We start from the raw sequence: 18549 nt of genomic DNA, 5'->3' as shown, positions 1-18549 counted from the left end.
ATATAACTTTAGACACATGGGTAAGTAATCAATAGGGTAAAGTTTTTAAAAAGTTGATTTCCTGGGTATAAAATATGTGGTATGTATACTTTATAAACGTTGCAAAATTATACTGCAAGGAGGCTGAAGTAAAAGTGTATGGGGTGGGCCACGGTGGCTCAGTGGCAAGAATGCTTGCCTATGATGCCAGAGGACCCGGGTTCGATTCCCGGTGCCTGCCCATGTAAAAAAAAAAGAAAAAAAAAGTGTATGAAAGTTCTTGCTCCCTATCCCTTCCTCAAAATGGCATATTATAAAACTCTAAAAATAAATTGCCAGTGTGTTAGTAGAAAAACTGTAATCATGTTTTAATTAGAATTTATTTTAGTATGAATGAGGTTATTTTTTCTTTAATATGGACCATTTGCATTTATCTTTTAGTGAACAACCTGTTTATAATTCTCCCTGCTTGATTGCTGGCTTTTTAATTGTTACTTTGTCAATTTCTTAAAAATATTCATCTATTCATTCACTAGGTACTGATCGAAAACTTAAATATACCAGATAGTTTTTAAGGAACTGAAGATAAAACAGTGAGCAATGCAGATAAAATCTCTGTCTTCTTGGACCATATGTTTTAATGGGGGAGGAAAATAAATACGTGTAAAATCAAATATCAAAAACATAAAATCTGATGTCCAGAGGTTGAGTACTGGAAAGATAGCATGGTGGAAAATACTTCCTTTTTCAAAGTGATTTCAAAAATTTCTTCACCATTTATTTTTCACTCTGTTTATGATGCCTTTTCTTTGTTCCGTATAGACATTTTAACTTATGTGAGTTTATATTTTTCAGTCACTTATTTATAGCTCCTAAGTTTTGTATCTGATTAGAAAGATGCAATCCGTGGTATTTTACTTAAATTTTTTCTAATATTTTTCTTTTTCTACTGTACAGTACATTTAAACTTCAGTCTTTTATTTATTGTTTGTGACACTTTTTAAGAAAATTCAGTTGACAAACTTTTTAGTCCTGCCTCACAGAAACAATCTTACCAACTGGGATGGAAGACGTGCTAACATTTCTGTTGTAGTCACAGATATGTTGTGAAAAGCCCAATGCTATTCTTTCTCATGCATAATGTTATTTTGAGAAAGTTTTAGTCTATGAACACGCGTGCATGGTGCATGCACACACACACACACACGCACACACTTCTATCCATAAAATTCTGCATGTGTTGTTAGTGCTGTCCAAAAGACTTCCTGCAAAGATGTGAACGGTCTATATTTTTGGACTTTAGTCCAGTAACCACTAGCCACATGCAGATGTTGAATACATGAATATGGCTCGTGTGATTAAAGAACTGAATTTTAAATTTTATTCTAATTTTAATAGCCCTTGTGGCTATTGGCTAAAATATTGGACAGCACAGTTCTGGACCATTCTGTGGTTAGAAAGAAAGGAAAAGATTTTAATCTTACAGCTTGATTCTCATTGAAGATATGAGTAGGGGGGCTTAAAACCCAATCCTCTCTCCTGCTCTTTCTTCCCTCCTCTTTCTCTCTTCCTTTCTTCCTCTCTTTCTTTCTCTTTCATTTTTCTTCCCTTCTTTCCAACAGTACTGAGCTGAGCTATATTTACTGGAGAATAACCCATCAGATTACAAGTGTACGCTTTGTTGAGTTGTGACACGAATACATCCATTAAACCATCACCACAGTCAAGACACTGAACATTTCCCTCACCCTCAAAAGTTTCCTCGTACACTTTTGAGCATCATCTTCCTTCATCTCACTCACCCCGTGCCCTTTCTGGTCATCACTGATCTGCTTCTTGTCAGTCTACGTTAATTTGCACTTCGTGGAATTTTACATAAATAGAGTCATACAATATGTACGCTTGTCTCTCATCCTTCATTCAGCATAATTATTTTTATGAATTAAAATGTTCATCCTCTACAAATCAAAATATAAAATATAGTTTTAAAAAATTACAAATTTTTATCTCTATTTTCACCTTAAAAGCACCAAAATGAATTTTTTTAATTATATTTATTTTTAATTATGGTAAAGTATACATAACAAAATTATTTTAAGCACAATTCTATGACATTAAGTACGTTGACAATATTGTTTAACTTTCATCACTATTTTCATCATCCCAAACTGAAACCCTATCTATTAAGCAATAACTCTCCACTCCCCCTCCCCTCATCCCTGGTAGCTACTATTTTGCTTTCTGTCTCTAGGAATTTGTCTATTTTAAGTAATTCATATGAGAAAAAAATTATGCAATATTTACTGTTTTATATCTGACATCAAAGTTCATTCAGAATTTCATTTCTTTTTCTGGCTGAGTAATATTCTATTACATGTATTTACCACATTTTGTTTACCCATTCATCTGTTGATGGACACTTGGGTTATCTCCACCTGTTGGCTATAGTAAGTAATGCTGCTATGAAAACATGTTTACATATTTGTTTGAGTCTCTGCTTTCAATACTTTTGGAAATGAAATTTGCCAGCCCATATGGTAAGTCTATGTTTGGCTATCTGAGGAACTGCCAGACTGTTTTCCACAAAGGCTGCCTCATCTTACATTTCCTCTGACGATATACTAATATTCCTACTTCTCTGCGTCTTTGCTAACACTTGTTGTTTTCTTTTTAATAATAGCTGTCCTAGTGGGTATAAAGTGATATACAACTGTATTCTAATGTGCATCTCCCTAATTGTTAATGATGTTAAACATCTTTTCATGTGCTTTTTGGCCATTTGTTTATCTTCTTTGGAGAAAAGTCTGTTCAATTCTTTGGCCCATTTTTAGTTGGGTTGTTTTTGTTGGTGGTGGTGTTGAGTTATAAGTCTTTATATTTTCTTTATATTAAACCCTTATCTGATATATAATTTGTGAATATTTCTTCCCATTTTTAGGCAGTTTTGGCTTTCATGATAATATGCTTTGATGTACAAAGATTTAATTTTGATGAAGTTAAATTTATCTTTTATTTTCTTTTGTTGCTTGTGCTTTTGGTATAAAAACTAAAACATCCTTTTCTAATACAAGGTACTGAAGATATTTCCCTCTGTTTTCTTGTAAGCTTTTTGTTTTTTGTTTTTTTTTTGGTATGGGCAGGGTCCAGGAATCCAACCCAGCTCTCCAGCATGGCAGGCAAGAATTCTGCCACTGAGCCACCATTGTACCACCCTAGTATTAGCTTTTGTATTTAGATCATTAACCTATTTTGAACTAATGTTTGCATATGGTGAAAGGTAGGGTACTAAATTCCTTCTTTTGCATATAGGTTTCCAGTTGTCCAAGTACATTCTGTTGAACAGACCACTCTTCCCTCATTGAATGGACATGGCATCTCTGCTGAAAATCAACAGGCCATAAATACATGGATTTAATCTGTTGACTCTCAATTTTATTTCATTAGTCTATGTGTCTATCCTATGCCAGTACTACACCATTCCAGTTACTGTAGTTTTGTAATATGTTCTGCAATCAAGAAGTGTGTGTTCTCCAATTTAATTCTTTTTTTCAAGGTTGCTTTGGTTATTTGGGAACCTTGCAATTCCATATGAATTTTGAGTATCAACTTTTCTATTTCTGCAAAACAGGCCACTGAAATTTTTATAGATATTCATATTTAGTCAGAGTTATCCAGGGAAACAGAACTTACAGGATATAAATTATGAGATTTATTATAGGAAATGGCTCACACAATGTTAAGTTGCTCAAGTCCAAATTCCATAAGGCAGGCTACAAGCTGAAAACTCTGATGAAGGTTTTTGATGGATTCCCCAGGAGAATCTAGCTGGTGACAATATAGAAATTCTTCCTTCTGATAGCTGAAATCGCCAGTTCTCATCTTAAGGTTTTAATTAATTGTATGAGACTTCTCTTATTGTTGAGGGCAGTTTCTTGGCTGATTGTAGATCTAATCAGCCATAGATGAAATTAACTCACTGATTATTTAAATCCTTGAAATATTTTCACAGTTAAAATAAAGACAGTTCTTGCTTCACCAAACAACTGGTTTGCTCATAACCTAGCCAAGTTATGAATCAGTGGATTGCACTGAATATGAAGATTACTTTGTGCAATATTGACATCTTAATAATATTAAATTTTACAATCCATGAACATGGAATGTTTTCCCATTTATTAAGGTCTTTAATTTCTGGTAGCAGTGTTATATAGCTTTAAATGTACACGTTTTTCATCTCCTTGGTTAATTTTTTCCTGGGTATTTTATTCTTTTAGATGGTAAATGGAATTATTTTCTTGAACTCTTTTCAGATTGTTCATTATTGGTATATAGAAACCCAGACTACTTCTGTGTGTTTATCTTGTATCTTGCAACTTTACTGAATTTGTTCATTATTTCTAATAGCTTTCTTGTGGATAATTTGGGATCATTCTGTATATAGAACCCTGTCGTTCATAAATAAGGAAAGTTTTACTTCTTTCTTTCCAATTTGGATGCTTTTTAATTTGTTTTTCTTGTTTGATTGCTCTGGTTAGATCTTCCAGTAAAATTTTGAATTAAAGTGTGAGCATTAATGTCTTATCTTGTTCCTGATCTTAGGTGAAGTGCTTTCAGTTTTTCACAATTGGGTATGATATTTGCTGTGGATTTTTCATAAATGCCCTTTATTATATTAGGGCATCTATTTATTATAATAGATAGTTCCCTTCTATTCCTAGTTTTCTGTGTGTTGTCATGAAAAGATATTGGATTTTCATTTTTGGTTGTTTGTTTTTGTTTTTTGTCTTTTGCATGGGCAGGCACTTATCAAACCTGGGTCTCTGGCATCACAGGTGGGAACTCTGCCTGCTGAGCCACTGCAGCCCACCCAGGATATTGGATTTTATCAAATGCCTTTTCTGCATCAATTGAGATGATTAAAATTTAGTTTTCATTTTCCCCTTCATTCTTTTAATGTGGGGTATTTTATTTATTGATTTTCTTATGTTGAACTATTCCTGCATATCTAGACTAAATCCCACTTGGTCTAGGTATATGATTCTTTTTATGTACTTTTGGGTTCAGTTTGCCAGTATTTTATTGAAGATTTTGGCATGTGCATTCATAAGGGATATTGGTCTGTACTTTTCTTTTCATGTGTCATTTTTATCTAGCTTTGATGTCAGGGTAAAGCTGGCCTAATAGAATGAGCTAGGAAGTACTCCTTCTGTTTTTTTAAAGAGTTCGAGAATGATTGGTATCAAATCTTTGTTAAATGTTTGGTACAATTATTTGGTGGAATTAACAGTAAAGCCATCTAGTTGTCGAGACTTTTCTTTCTTGATTACTGATTAAGTCTCTATACTTGTTATAATTCTATTTCTTCTTGCATCAAATTAGGTGATCTCTATGTTTCTAGGAATTTGCCCATTTCATCTAAGTTTTCTAATTTGTTGACATATTGAAATAATTGTTCATTGTTTCCTCTTATAATACTTTTATTTCCACGAGGTTCGTAACATTGTCCCCACAATCATTCCTGATTCAAGTTCTTTGTGTCCTCTCTCTCTTTTTCTTCATCAGTATGGCTAAAGGTTTGTTGATTTTATTGCTCTTTTCAAAAAACATTGTTTGCTTTTGTGGAGTTTCACTGTTTTTCTATTCTCTATTTCATTTATCTGTTCTCTAAATTTAATTATTTCCTTTCTTTTACTAACTTTTGGTTCAATTTATTCTTCTTTTTCTTTTTTTTTGGTTTGAAGTTTGATTATTGATTTGTGGTCTTTTTTCTTTTTTAATGTAAGTATTTAGAGCTAACATTTTTTCTCTAAGCAGTGCATTCACCAAGTCTTGGTATTTTGTGTTTTCTACTCATTTATCTCAAAATATTTCCTAATTTCTATTGTGATTTCTTCTTTGACCCATTGGTTGTTTAATTTCCACATTTTTGTAAATTTCCCTGTTTTCCTTCTGTTGTTGACTTCCATCTTTATTCCATTGTCATCCAAGAAGATATTTTGTTTGATTTCAGTAATTTAACATTTGTTAAGATTTGATTTGTGGCTAACAAACGTCCATTCTGAAAGATGACCCATGTGTACTTGAAAAGAATGTGTATTCTCCTGTTTGGGGGTAGAGTTCTTTATATATGTCCATTAGGTCTAGTTGGTTAATAGTGTTGTTTAAGTCCTCTATTTCCTTATTGACCTTCTGTTTAGATACTCTATAAATTATTGACAGTTCTGTTTCGAGATCTCCAACTGTTATTGCAGAACTATCTAGTTCTCCCTTCGATTCTATCAATATTTGCTTCATATATACTGGGGCTCTGTTGTTAGGTGCATATATGTTTATAACCTTTATATCATTTTGATGGATTGAATCATTTATCAATATATAATGTGCTTTTTCTCCTGTAATTTTTTTTTTTATGCAAAGTCTATTTGGTCTGACAATAATATAGCCACTCGGGCTGTGTTTTGATTACTGTTTGCATGGAACACCTTCTTCTCCCCTTTCATTTTCCAAGCCCTTTGGGTCTTTGTACTTAAAGTGAATCTCTTGCCAGCATTATATAGATGAATCATGTTTCTTCATCAGATCTGCTAATCTCTGCCTTTTAATAGGGGATTTTAATCCATTAAAATTTTAGGTAATAATGGAGAAGGAAGATTTGCTTATGCCATTTAGCTATGCATTTTCTCTCGGTCTTATATGATTTTGTTCTTCTTCTCCAATTATTCCATTGCTGCCTTTATTTTTGTGTTTAGTTTTTTTTGGGGGGGTTTCTTTTTTTTATTCCCTTCTTTTTTCCTTTTCTTTATATTTTTATTTTATTTTCTTAGTGTTGACCTTTGAAATTACAATTAACATCTTAAGCTAATACCTTAGTTTGACTAGAATCAACCTAGTATTGTGTTATACGAACTATGCTTCTGTATATCTCCATCTCTCCCCACTTTGAATTGTCATTGTTTTAGTTACTTGTGTGTTTACCTTATATGTCCATTAGCAGATATTTGAAATATTATTTTACACATTTGCCTGTTCAGTCATAGGAGGGGCAAGCAGTTACAAAAATAAAGTAATACAGTATTTTCTGTTTATTTATGTGGTTGCCTTTACCTGTGTTCTTTATTTCTTCTTACAGCTTAGAATTATTATCTAGTGTCCTTTTATTTCAGCCTGAAGGATTCCCTTTAGCATTTCTTGTAAAGTAGGTCCTCTGGTAATTAACTCTTTCCACATTTGTTTTTCCGTAAATGTCTTGATTTCTCCTCCATTTTGCGGGATAATTTGCCAAATATAGAGCTATTGGTTGACAGCTTTTCATCTAAAGGCTTTACATATGTCATCCCATTAATTTCTGGCCTGCATGATTTCAGATTGAAATTGCTATTTCTCTCCTTAGGGATCTCTTACATGTGACAACTCACTTCTCTGTGGTCAGTTTCAGAATTCTCTTTCTATGGATTTTGACAGTTTTGCCATAGTATGCCTTGGTGTAGATCTCCTCGAGTCTATCCTGCTTGAAGTTCATTGGGCATTCTGGATGTGTATATTCATATATTTAATCAGATTTGGAATGTTTTCTGCCATTATTTCTTCAAATACTTTTTCTGCCCCTTTTTCTCTCGTCCTTCTGGCATTGCAATGATGCATGGTATTGAATGCTTAACAGTGCCCCACAGGTCCCTTGGGCTCTGTCCATTTCCTTCACATTTCTCCTACTGCTCCTCACACCGGGTATCTTCAAATACCTTTTCTTCAAAATCACTGATTCTTTCTTCCACCCACTGTTCAATCCCTCTGGTGAGTTTTTTATTACAATCACTGTGATTTGCTTCTCTACAATTTCAGTTTGGTTCTTTTTTTATAATTTCTATCTCTTTATTCTTTTAGACAATATTTTCTTAATTTCCTTTTGTTCTTTGTATAACGATTCCTTTAACTCATTGACCACATTTAAGACAGTTGATTTTAAAACTTTGACTAATGTATAATCTTTCTCACATGGGTTGTTCCTGGCAAAATTCATTTTGTTCTGCAAATGGGCCATAATGTACTATTTCTTTGTGTGCTTAAAATTTTTTTTTGACCACTGAATATTCTGAGTATTATGATGTTATAACACCGGAAATCCAGTTCTCTCACTCTCCTGGGATTGTGTGTTATTTTTTATCCTTGTCGTGTTCTAGAGCTGTCAATTCATGATGTTTCCAAGTTATTTTTGTGCTCAAGTGGAAAGTGGAAAGATAAAAGAGAAAAAAGGTACTGCCTCTTTGAGACTCACTTGCCACTTTTGCCTGAGGGGAGTTGGAACAATGGCCCCCCTTGAGCAGACCACAGCTCTCTCTAGTAGCTGAACAAAAGCAATGATGAAGGATCAGACAACACCACCCCAAATTTTGGAGGGCTAGGTCCTTATAGTGTACCCTGGCACCAGCAAGCCACACTAAATCTTGGTTGGAATCCCCACTGCTGCCCGCCATGCTTTTGGGGATGAGAGATGGTGGCAGCTACTTGGAGTGTGAACATTCACCCCTATTTACTGTAATTTATCAGCTTCTTCATCCATCTCATCTCTGGATGCTTCATAATGTTCCACTAGGTCTGAGTTCCAAAATAGTGAGTTCAGACAGTTCCCGTCTGTTCAATCGTTGTTTTGATAAAGGCACCATTCATTAAACTTCTTATTGCACCATATTCCCACAGTCCACTCTAAAATACACTTTTTAAAAATGGTTTTCAGGACTTATGACATGACTCCAGGGGATTAGCCACATGAATCCTGGCAATGCCCCTGGCATCATGGAACTGAGAGAAGCTTCTTGACCAAAAAGGAAAGAGAAATGAAACAAAATAAAATTTCATTGGCTGAGAGATTTCAAACAGAGTCAAGAGGTCATTCTGGAGATTATTCTTATTCAGGATATAGATATCCCTTTTCAGCTTTTACTATATTGGAGTAGCTAGAGGGGAATACTTGATGCTGTTGAACTATAATCTAATAGTCTTGATTCTTGAAGATGATTGTATAACTATATAGTTTTTAAGGTATGGCTGTGTTACTATGAAAACCTTGTGGCTGACACTCCCTTTGTCCAGTGTTTGGATCGATGAGTAAGAAAATAAAGACAAAAATAAATAAATAATAGGGAAATAGGGGATGAGATATTTTGAGTGTTTTTTTTTTTACTTTTTTTGGCGTAATGGAAATGTTCAAAAATCTATTGTGATGATGAATGTACGGCTATATAATGGTACTGTGAATGATTGATTATACACTTTGGATGATTATATGGTATGTGAATATATGATATATATCAATAAAATTGCATTAATAAAAGAACTTGTGAGCGTAATTAGTGAAACAACCCCCTCCCTCCCCCCAAAAAACAGAGCAAAGTAGCAGCCTATCTAAATTATGATCATTTGATTGATTTGAGAAACAACCTACCAAATGAGTTCTTTGATGTGAGACAGCCTTTGTCACCTTATAAGTTAAAACCAAAGCTTCACAGAGGCCATTTATTCAAGTAAACAAATATTTTTAGGAGGGACAGGTTAGAATAAGCCTAAAGTTGTGATTGGTAAAGGATGAACAGCCACTCATATTAGCCAGGAATGGGGTATGTTTGTTTGGTATTTTATGACTTGGACAACATTCGTTTTGTTTTTTTTATCTCTGTTCAGTCATGATAATGGAGTGACCTTATTTTTGTTTTGATCCATCACAGTCAGTGCTGCCCTTTTAATGCGAATATCCTGTGAAATGTTTATGTTCTATAGGAGAGCACCAAGATCTAGCTATCAGTACCTGGCCAGCTCGCAGAAGTCAGTGGCTGCTTTTCTCATTCTCAGTTCCCACAGATGGAATCAGGTTACAAGCCTTTAATCAGTGGGATCCAGATTTTCACCATTGTCAAGATTTTGGCTGATCAGGAGGTTGTTTAGAGAATATAGTCTAGAGTTGGCTGGGGTTAGTCTTTCCTGTTCCTTTTATTGCAGAATGAGTTGCTGAATCCTCTGACATGACAGTGGCCATGCAGTTACATGTTAAGACTCTGGACAGAATACATTGGCCAGCTGTAACACAATTAATCTTCAGAAATAAAATATTATTTTTATTGATCTGAGATACTGGCAATTACTTATTTGAAATATACAGAAGAAATTCTGATCATTCTTTCAGCTTTATGAAAGGACAATATACTAGCTTTAAAAATATCCTTTTATTTCTAAACCTTAAAGAAATTCTTCAGGTTTTTAAAAATTAAACTTCATGTATTTTTCATGGTGAATTTTTAAAGATTTTGATAATTAGAGATACACTGGGGTGTAATAAAATGCTAGATGGGAATCACTGTGAAAGCTGACTTTTCAGAGTTTTGGGTCTTCTTTGTGTGCATAAACTATATGTCAATAAACATTGAGTCATACCTTCAGTAAACATTTAATGATTGTGGGAAAAAGGCACTTTGAGAAGAACTGGGAAAATGTGATGAGTAAGAAATGATTTCTTCTTCCCGTGGGACTCACAGAGGAGTGAATCTTCTTCTTGTCCTTAGCATCACAGGTCCACAACCAGACTTCCATAGAAACTCAACAAATGCTCATTACATGTTACTTAATGCCACTGCTCCTACTGTTGATGATGATGAGAATTTACTGTGCTTATTTCAAGAAACTAAGAATAATGCTGTCATAATAAAATGGGAATATACAGTTATTCCATTAAGAAACTGGAATATTTATACCATATATTAAATTTTAAAAATTTATTCCTATTGTCAGCGCTCTCTTTGGTTCTGGAGGTTCAGCAAAGTTTATTTGAGCGATATAAAGAGCCTGCTCCATTTACTGAAAGAGAAAATTATAAATGTCAGTGTTCTTGCCTCAGGAATATTTAGATTCCCTCCATTATGCCAAATAAATTCTTAATTAATGGCATTAGCAGAAATTACAGAAATAATTTATTTTTGTAAAGGATACAAGTCAAATCTGTAACATTTGGGTCGCATAAAAAGTTCTCATATGTAATATTTACAGAGTTTATCAGTGTTTTTTATTTTAAGGAATGCTTAATATTTGGGGGGCTCAGACAGTTCAGGTTCAGGATGTGAGTGACAGTTGTTGACACTCGTAGCTGAAGCTGAGGTGCGCGCTGATCGGTGGAGAGGATGTGGCCGGTAATGGAAATGGCACAGGATGTAGGCCTGTGCTGCCTTCCAGGCTCTGTAACCCCTTAGTGGGCAAATCTGGGGAAGCCACATTATCACTCAGGTCCTCAGATAGCCTTGGAAAATTACAATTTTACCGCTTCAAAGTGTGATTGCGGTAGCTGATAATTACAAGCCAGCTTAGATGCCTTCTTTTTGTGAACTCTTTGAGTAGAATGTGGGAAAGGGCGTCCTGCTATTCAGTAACCATCCTTTGAACATTTACTGATAACCTCTCATGTGTCAGGCACCAGTCTAGGTGTTTGGGACCCAAAGAGGAATAACTTACCTTGGTCACCTTCACGGAGCACATGGTGGAAAGGAGAGACAAGCAAAAATAAAGATACGGTGATTAAATGATTATAAGTGTAATGAATGATGAGGCTATTAGTGAAACATAGAGGGGAAACACCTTACCCAGTAAAATGGTGTGGTAGTGGCAGTGTAGGCTTCTTGGAGACGTTACTCAGAGGAGGTAATGTCTGAAAGGAACTTTATAAAGTTAGCTGGAATCAGCCAGAGAAAAAAGAGATGTAACAGGAATAACATTAAGAGAGTCATGGAAGTAAGAAACAACATAATGTGAGGAGAACCATGAGCAGAGTGGGGAAGAAGTTTGCTTATCTTTTTTTGCCTGTTTACATTTAAAATCATATATTGCTGTGTTTATGCAATGATAAAACCTCTACTTCTTCTGTTAGGTAGAGAGAGCGTGTATTATTGTAGCGCAAAGAATGGTATGTGCGTCTAAGAATCCCAGATAAGAATATGAGAACTGACTAAGTCTAAACCTGTAAACTGTAATCGAAGAACTGTTTCTTTTACCTCTTAGGGTATAAGATATTGTTGTATCTCTTAACTAGTTGCTAACTATAGCGAATTAATAGTTTTCTTACCAAAAATCAAACAAACCGGAAAAAAAAAAAGAGAAACAAGAACAATGCATATTACTCTCAATTCTGGAATAAAGATACATAGAAACTTACAATATTTTGGAGAGGGACGTTTGCACCTGAACAATTCTAGCAAATCTGCCCATTTATTTATTAAACATAAAGCCAAAAAAGTGCTGGTAAGTTGCCATTCTTTTCCACACCCCCTTGGCAGTAATTCTCCCTTTTAAATTTAAAAAGCAGTTCTCAAGATGCCTCGAGATGATAGAATGTTTTTCTTTCAAGCCTCTGGTTCTATTAAAATTCTGAATTTTTTCCTCTCTTTCTTTGTCTCTATCTCTTGTTAGGGGATTGAGTTCTTGCTGTCAGAGATGTGAAATAGGTAATGTAGGATGTATTTGACTACAAAAGCTCATTTATAATGTTTCAACATAAAACCATAAATATGTTAGGGTGATACTAAATAATAAAGCCACTACAACATGTGCTAAATAACACTGACCTTTGGCCATGTCAGATTAAGTCTTTCACAGCTGAACTGAAAATACAAATGTGATAGAAATGCCTAAAAGGTAGGCTAGGAAAGATAGTGTCCTGTTAACTGAATTAAAAATATTTTCAAAATTAAACCAGTTTTTTTCTGCTCAGAAAAAAAAAAAAACAAGAAACCTTTTCTTAACTTTTTCTAAAAATAATATTTAGGAAAAAATGCAATAAGAAAAATTTATAGTCCTGGAACCAATGTTTGGCTCTCCCCAAGAATGGAAATTTTCCAGTGATTGCTCATATATGTCCCCCAAGTAGACACTAAGATGTGAAAAATGAGCAGGGTGCTTTGAGATAGTGCATTAAGATTTTAATACCTAGAGTTCTGCATTGGTCAAGCATCACTACATTTGTATTTGAAAAGCTGAGTTCCCATATTTCATTTTAAGGAAAGACCATGTCTCAAGATGTGCATGGGATAACTCAGGATATAAGGATGACCACAACACTGTTTAATACTTGTTCTCTTGAGAGTAATTTCCTTCACTCACTTCCTCTCTCCTTCTCTCCCTGTCTCCCTCTCTCCTTCCTTCCTTCCTTCCTCCCCTCCTTCTTTCAGAGTTCTTTTATTGAAACTTCCTAAAGATCTGGATGAATCTCTTCTCAAATGCCCTTAAATCACAGCAGCTCTAAAAAGAGCAGCTATAAAACAACAAAAAAGACTTAGATTCAGCACAAAGTTATTTTTAAAATGCATTCAGATGGAAATTGATGATGAATATGAGTGTTTTCATAACATGTAGGAGATTATTGTCCAATATGATAATCAAGTTTTCTTTGGAATTAGTTTTGAATCATTTTAATTTGTGTACCTAGAATTCTTTTGTCAATTGTATTGTAATTCATTTTGCAAAATTTCTGAGATGGGTAGGCCCCAACTTTATTAGCCAGTCTCCAGGAAAAGTTAGAATGGAATTTCAGTTCACATCAGAATTTCATTCTTGCAGCCATGAATGAAATGGAAACTGCATACTGTAAAACTATTTACATGCGTAATTTTATTCTTTTGCCATTTTACCTGGAAACGAATTATGCTGCAAACCAAATTTAAATAGAAATGAACATCTCAGGGAAATCAGCTCCTCTTCCTGAATCTCCCACTTCTGCTCATGCTTCCACCATTCCAGCCATCCACTATCCAGAGCTGGAAACCCTGAGTTCTCTTTTACTCTCTCCTGTCCCTCACTCTCATGCCTAACTAGTCACAAAGTCATGAAATAACTCTCTAATGGTGTTTTTATTTATTTGTATCCTGAACTAGTTTGGGACATTATTCTTTCAATCCTGGATCACTACCAATAGAAATGTTGGCTGCACTGCTTTCTTTCTGACTGGCTTGAGGTATTCTACATACATTGCCAGGCAAATTCCTCAAACCTGCTTTAATAATGTTATTCTTTTGCTGAAGAAAAATTGCAAATCTCTCCTTTGTCATCCTAACATAAAAAGTCCAAATTCCTTAGACCAGAATTCACACGTTACAGGCCTGAAAAATCCTTTAGTAGTTTCAAATTCTCATTATACCCAGCATCTAGTACATAAAAAGTTTGCAATAATTGTTTTTAAAAATGTTTCCTACCTTTTTACTTTTACCTAACCCATTTGCAGCTGCATATCTCTCTCTTTTTCATACATCAAAGTATATTTTGTTATCTAGCTCAAATAGAACATTTTTTGCAAACTTTCTGATATCTTTCATATGAAATTAAATCATATTCACTCACTTTTCTATTAATAACACATTAAGTTCTTACTATGCTTCAAATGCACAAAGATGAATAAGATACTCTGCTTCAAGGTACTTACTTTAGGACTTTGACAAATAAACAGTTGTGACTTCATGTGATCGATATTCCAATAAAAGACTGCAGGGCTCCAGTGAGGTTTTAACCAGGGAGTTGTGAACTCAGTGGACATAGGTTAAAGACAAAGAAAGTTCTACTATACAGATGGATTTTGAGTGTCTTGAAAATAATGTTAAGACATTTCAGTCAGAATAGCGCTATAAAGACATAGCAACTTAAAGCATCCAGGAGTGTTCAGAGAACAGCAGGAAATTCATCTTGGATTGAGAGTGGATATAAAGATCAGGTGGGGACAACTAGAAATGAGACAGGGGCCATTTCTGAAGTATTTGTTATGCCATGCTCAGAACTATGACTGCAATTTAGTGAGTCCTGAATAAGCATATATTCAATGCATGTATGAATGAGTCGCTTCATTTACTACTAGTATATTAAATCTTTATGTTTAAATATTTCATATTTAATAATTTACAAGTTTGTTCCCATGCTTATTGAAAAAAATATCTGTACACACACCTTTTTGCTTATACTGCTCTATATGTGGTGGTCCTTAATTAAAAGTTTGAAATATTCCTACTGCTTTAATAACCAGAAGTTCAGATTTCTTAAAATTAACATGTATAAATAAAATGTTTGCATTTATTTGTGTTTTTCTTTTTCTTTTTCTAGGGTCAGACATTGTTCAATGGTTAATAAAGAACTTAACTATTGAAGATCCAGGTAAATAAATCATTTTCCCATTGATAAAATTTTGTCTTTGTTTGGTTTTAGGAAATGTATTTCCTCAGGGATAATATGGCACCCAAACAAACCTCCTGAGAAGTTATAATTAAACTTGAAGTATGCTTTTAGGATTTACATGCATTTCATGGTATTCAACATATATTTAACTAAAATTCTGTATATTTTTCAATTTAGTGCATATTTAAATATAATGCCCCATTTTATAAAATATGATTCAGATGATTGTCAAATGTTAGAATTGATGAGCTGTATATATATACTTACCCAATTATACGTATAATTTATTGCAAGTGATTATGAAGTAATGAAATTTCCCTTCATTAGCCACATGAAAATAAATTTCGCTAATTTTTTTCCTTTATCTCTGTTTGTATGAGGTTTGAAAGTGATGTTATTTGTAATTCCACTTTAAAAAATTGTATCAAAATGTGAACTTATTCTTCAGCCTACATGCTCTATTTTTTAAATGCTCTTATATCATGAATTCATTCACTGGCGTGAGCATTATGTTTATTCTGCATCAATAAAAGAAACTTTAGAGCTTAGGAATAATATCAAACAGCTCACATTTTGTATTGTTCAGAACAGATCCTTATATGTGAGGCGTTTAATGATTTTTTTTATTTATTTATTTATTTTATTTTTATTTTTTACATGGGCAGGCACCGGGAATTGAACCCAGGTCCTTGGGCTTGGCAGGCAAGCATTCTTACCTGCTGAGCCACTGTGGCCCACCCGAATTTTTTTTTTTAATTCTTGTAAAAATCTTCTGTGTGGCAAACAACTTACTTCACCGAAAGAAAATAAGATGCTTATTGTTTAAAGAAGATGCTGAGAAACAAGGAAAATTTCCTATTAAAAAACTGGAATTACACTGACATCTGATGACATGGTAGAGAAGAATGGGGTACATTTAGCTATTCAACATACTATCCTACAGATTAAAGAAGGGTTCAGGATGGGTTTTGTACCTGCTTCTAGCTGCCACCACTTTAGAATGGTTTAGAAATAACAGTATATGGAGATGCAATTTGTTTCCCTTATTTTGAGCCACCTTTATAAAGCCATGCCATCATAAAATGCAGCTCTAATTCTGGATGCAAATACTATGTGCTCCCCTTGCTCATTTGGAACAATGAGCTCTTAAAATACAAATTCTAGCAGATTAGAGGGGATTGTAACAGTTAAGGAAAGAGAAATTAACTATTGCTGAACATCACTTTATTACTAAGTAAAAAGATAATTATTAGAAAATGAATCCAGTCTTACCAAGTTCATATTTTAGTCCCTCACTTCAGTGAAATGCATAACTTTTATAAACTGTAGTATGAGAAAGATGACCTCTGAACTAAAATAAAAATATTGATACAGTCACTGAGGACCAGAGAACTATTTATTTGTAAATAATATTATAGCTCAAAAGATAAGTGGATCCAAAAGAGTGATTTTATTTTGTAAGTTTAAGATTGAAGGTATACTTCAGAAATAGTCCGAGAAGCAGGAAAGAGACTGACCAACATAATAAGCAAGCAAGAAACAATCACTGTAATTTTCAACACGAGATGTCATTTCAGTTGCAGTCTTTGAAAAACTGATATTTTTTTTCACTTGCTGAGACTTGAAGGAAGCTGTAGCACTCCATTAGAAAGTGACTGGAGAGATAAAGCCAGTCATATCCAGATGGGTCATACATGTTCTTCAGTGGTATTTATGACAGCCTGAATAATTCGTTTTTGTTTTGTTTGTTTCTTTGAATGAATGCATTCACCATCTACAGAGTACAAGACTGTGTCCCAGGTTTTAAGAATAGTGAGAAGAATAATTCATGATTGATGTGAAGATGCAACAGATTGTGCGCATAGAAAGAGAATCAGTCTGGCAGCCATAGTGATCCCAATTAAACAGGATCAACAATGTAACTGACAGCACAAAAGTTACTTTGAAGGCTGCATGTTTGAAATCAGATATACCATTTGGAATTGCATATGGAGACTTTGTGGTTATTATAATTCTTGGTTTTTTAATTTTTAACTTATCAGTTCCCTGAAGATGTTTATGAGTCCATATTATTTGAAAATTTAGTGTTCAAGATTCTTATGAATAAGCACTTAATATCTTTTGACTTCTAGTCTGACAATTCATTGAAGGCACTGGGGATGCAGTGGTGAACATTTGAACATTCCCTTCTTGAATACCTTGATTGTCTCAGCTTCGAGGATATCACACTCACCTGGCTTTCCTTCTTTTTCACTGGTCACTGGGTCTCAGTCTTCGGTGACAGCTGTCAGCCTTCCTGTATTCACTGTTTGATCTGTAAAGGTTGGACTATCCCAGGTTTCTGTCCCACCTTTCCTTTCTCCGTCTACAGGCTGTTGCTAAGGCTTTAAATAACATATGTGAAAGATTCAGATTCATAGCTTGCATGCTGACCTCTCCGTGGGGCCCACATTGACCTACCCAGTGCAGACTTGATGTCTAACTTAGAGGTCCCACCATGGTAGAGAGAAGCTGTCCACACTTATAGCTTTACTTTTGGTGCAGACCAACTTCAGCTGCTTTTGGGTGCTGTTGTTTGACCTCTGTTATCTTAGAGGTAAAACGCAACAACCAAGACCGAACCTTTGTTTTCCCCCCTCCTCAAACCTGCTCCTTTCCATCTTTCTCAGCACAATTGTGGATGGTGTCTTCTGTGCAGAATCATGGTGTGTAGTTCCATTTGCTCAAGCTTGCTTTGCAGTCTTGGAGGAGTGTTTTAATGCTTTCCTTAAATTTCTTATTAAATTTTTCCTGATTATTTTATATTACTATTATATATTAGCCTTTTCTTCCATTACACCTCCTAACTGGTTGTTGTTTGCATATGTGTGTGCACATATATAATTTATATGTATGCTATTGACTTATATATGCCAACTTTATATGTTGCTTCCTTCCTAAAATTTCTTATTTGTGGTAGTATTTTTTGGCTAATTTATTGCAAAGCAAGAATATTTCTTACAGGAGTTTTTCCAGGACTGGTTATTCAGGATATGTGGTTATTAACTTCCTGATCTCCCAGTATTTTTTGTTGCTTGTGTATATGCTGAAAAGTTGTCTAGATATAGAACTAAGATGAAATTTCCTCTCTAAAATTTCATAGCTATTGATTCATTTCACTCATGCCTTTGATAGTCTAGCAAAATCTGAAGAAAATTAATTTTTCTTGATTTTATCATATAATTAAACTAAGTTTTTTCTCTGTCAAAATCATATAATGTATTTTCTTTCCTTGAAATTCAAAATTATAAGCAGGATTGTCAAGGTTTTTATCCTTTTCACTATTTTTGTGTGTATTTGTAATATCTGTTGATTCATTTAAGTCAGTTGATTTACTCTTCAGTT

At 34.2% G+C, this 18549-nt stretch overlaps 1 protein-coding gene across 1 annotated transcript in view; it reads left to right on the top strand.

The window, feature by feature from the left end:
• The window catches only part of RGS7 (regulator of G protein signaling 7), a 532876-nt gene that overhangs the window by 353213 nt on the left and 161114 nt on the right, over positions 1–18549 (top strand). The window contains exon 4 of the mRNA XM_077167813.1: positions 15094–15144. Coding sequence (XP_077023928.1) covers positions 15094–15144 — 51 coding nt within the window. The remainder of the gene's footprint in view (positions 1–15093; positions 15145–18549) is intronic.

Source organism: Tamandua tetradactyla, chromosome 7 (assembly GCF_023851605.1).
Source record: "Tamandua tetradactyla isolate mTamTet1 chromosome 7, mTamTet1.pri, whole genome shotgun sequence".
Classification (NCBI taxonomy): Eukaryota; Metazoa; Chordata; class Mammalia; order Pilosa; family Myrmecophagidae; genus Tamandua; species Tamandua tetradactyla.
The sequence above is the reverse complement of the archived record's forward strand: the minus strand, read 5'-3'. Positions and strand labels throughout refer to the sequence as shown.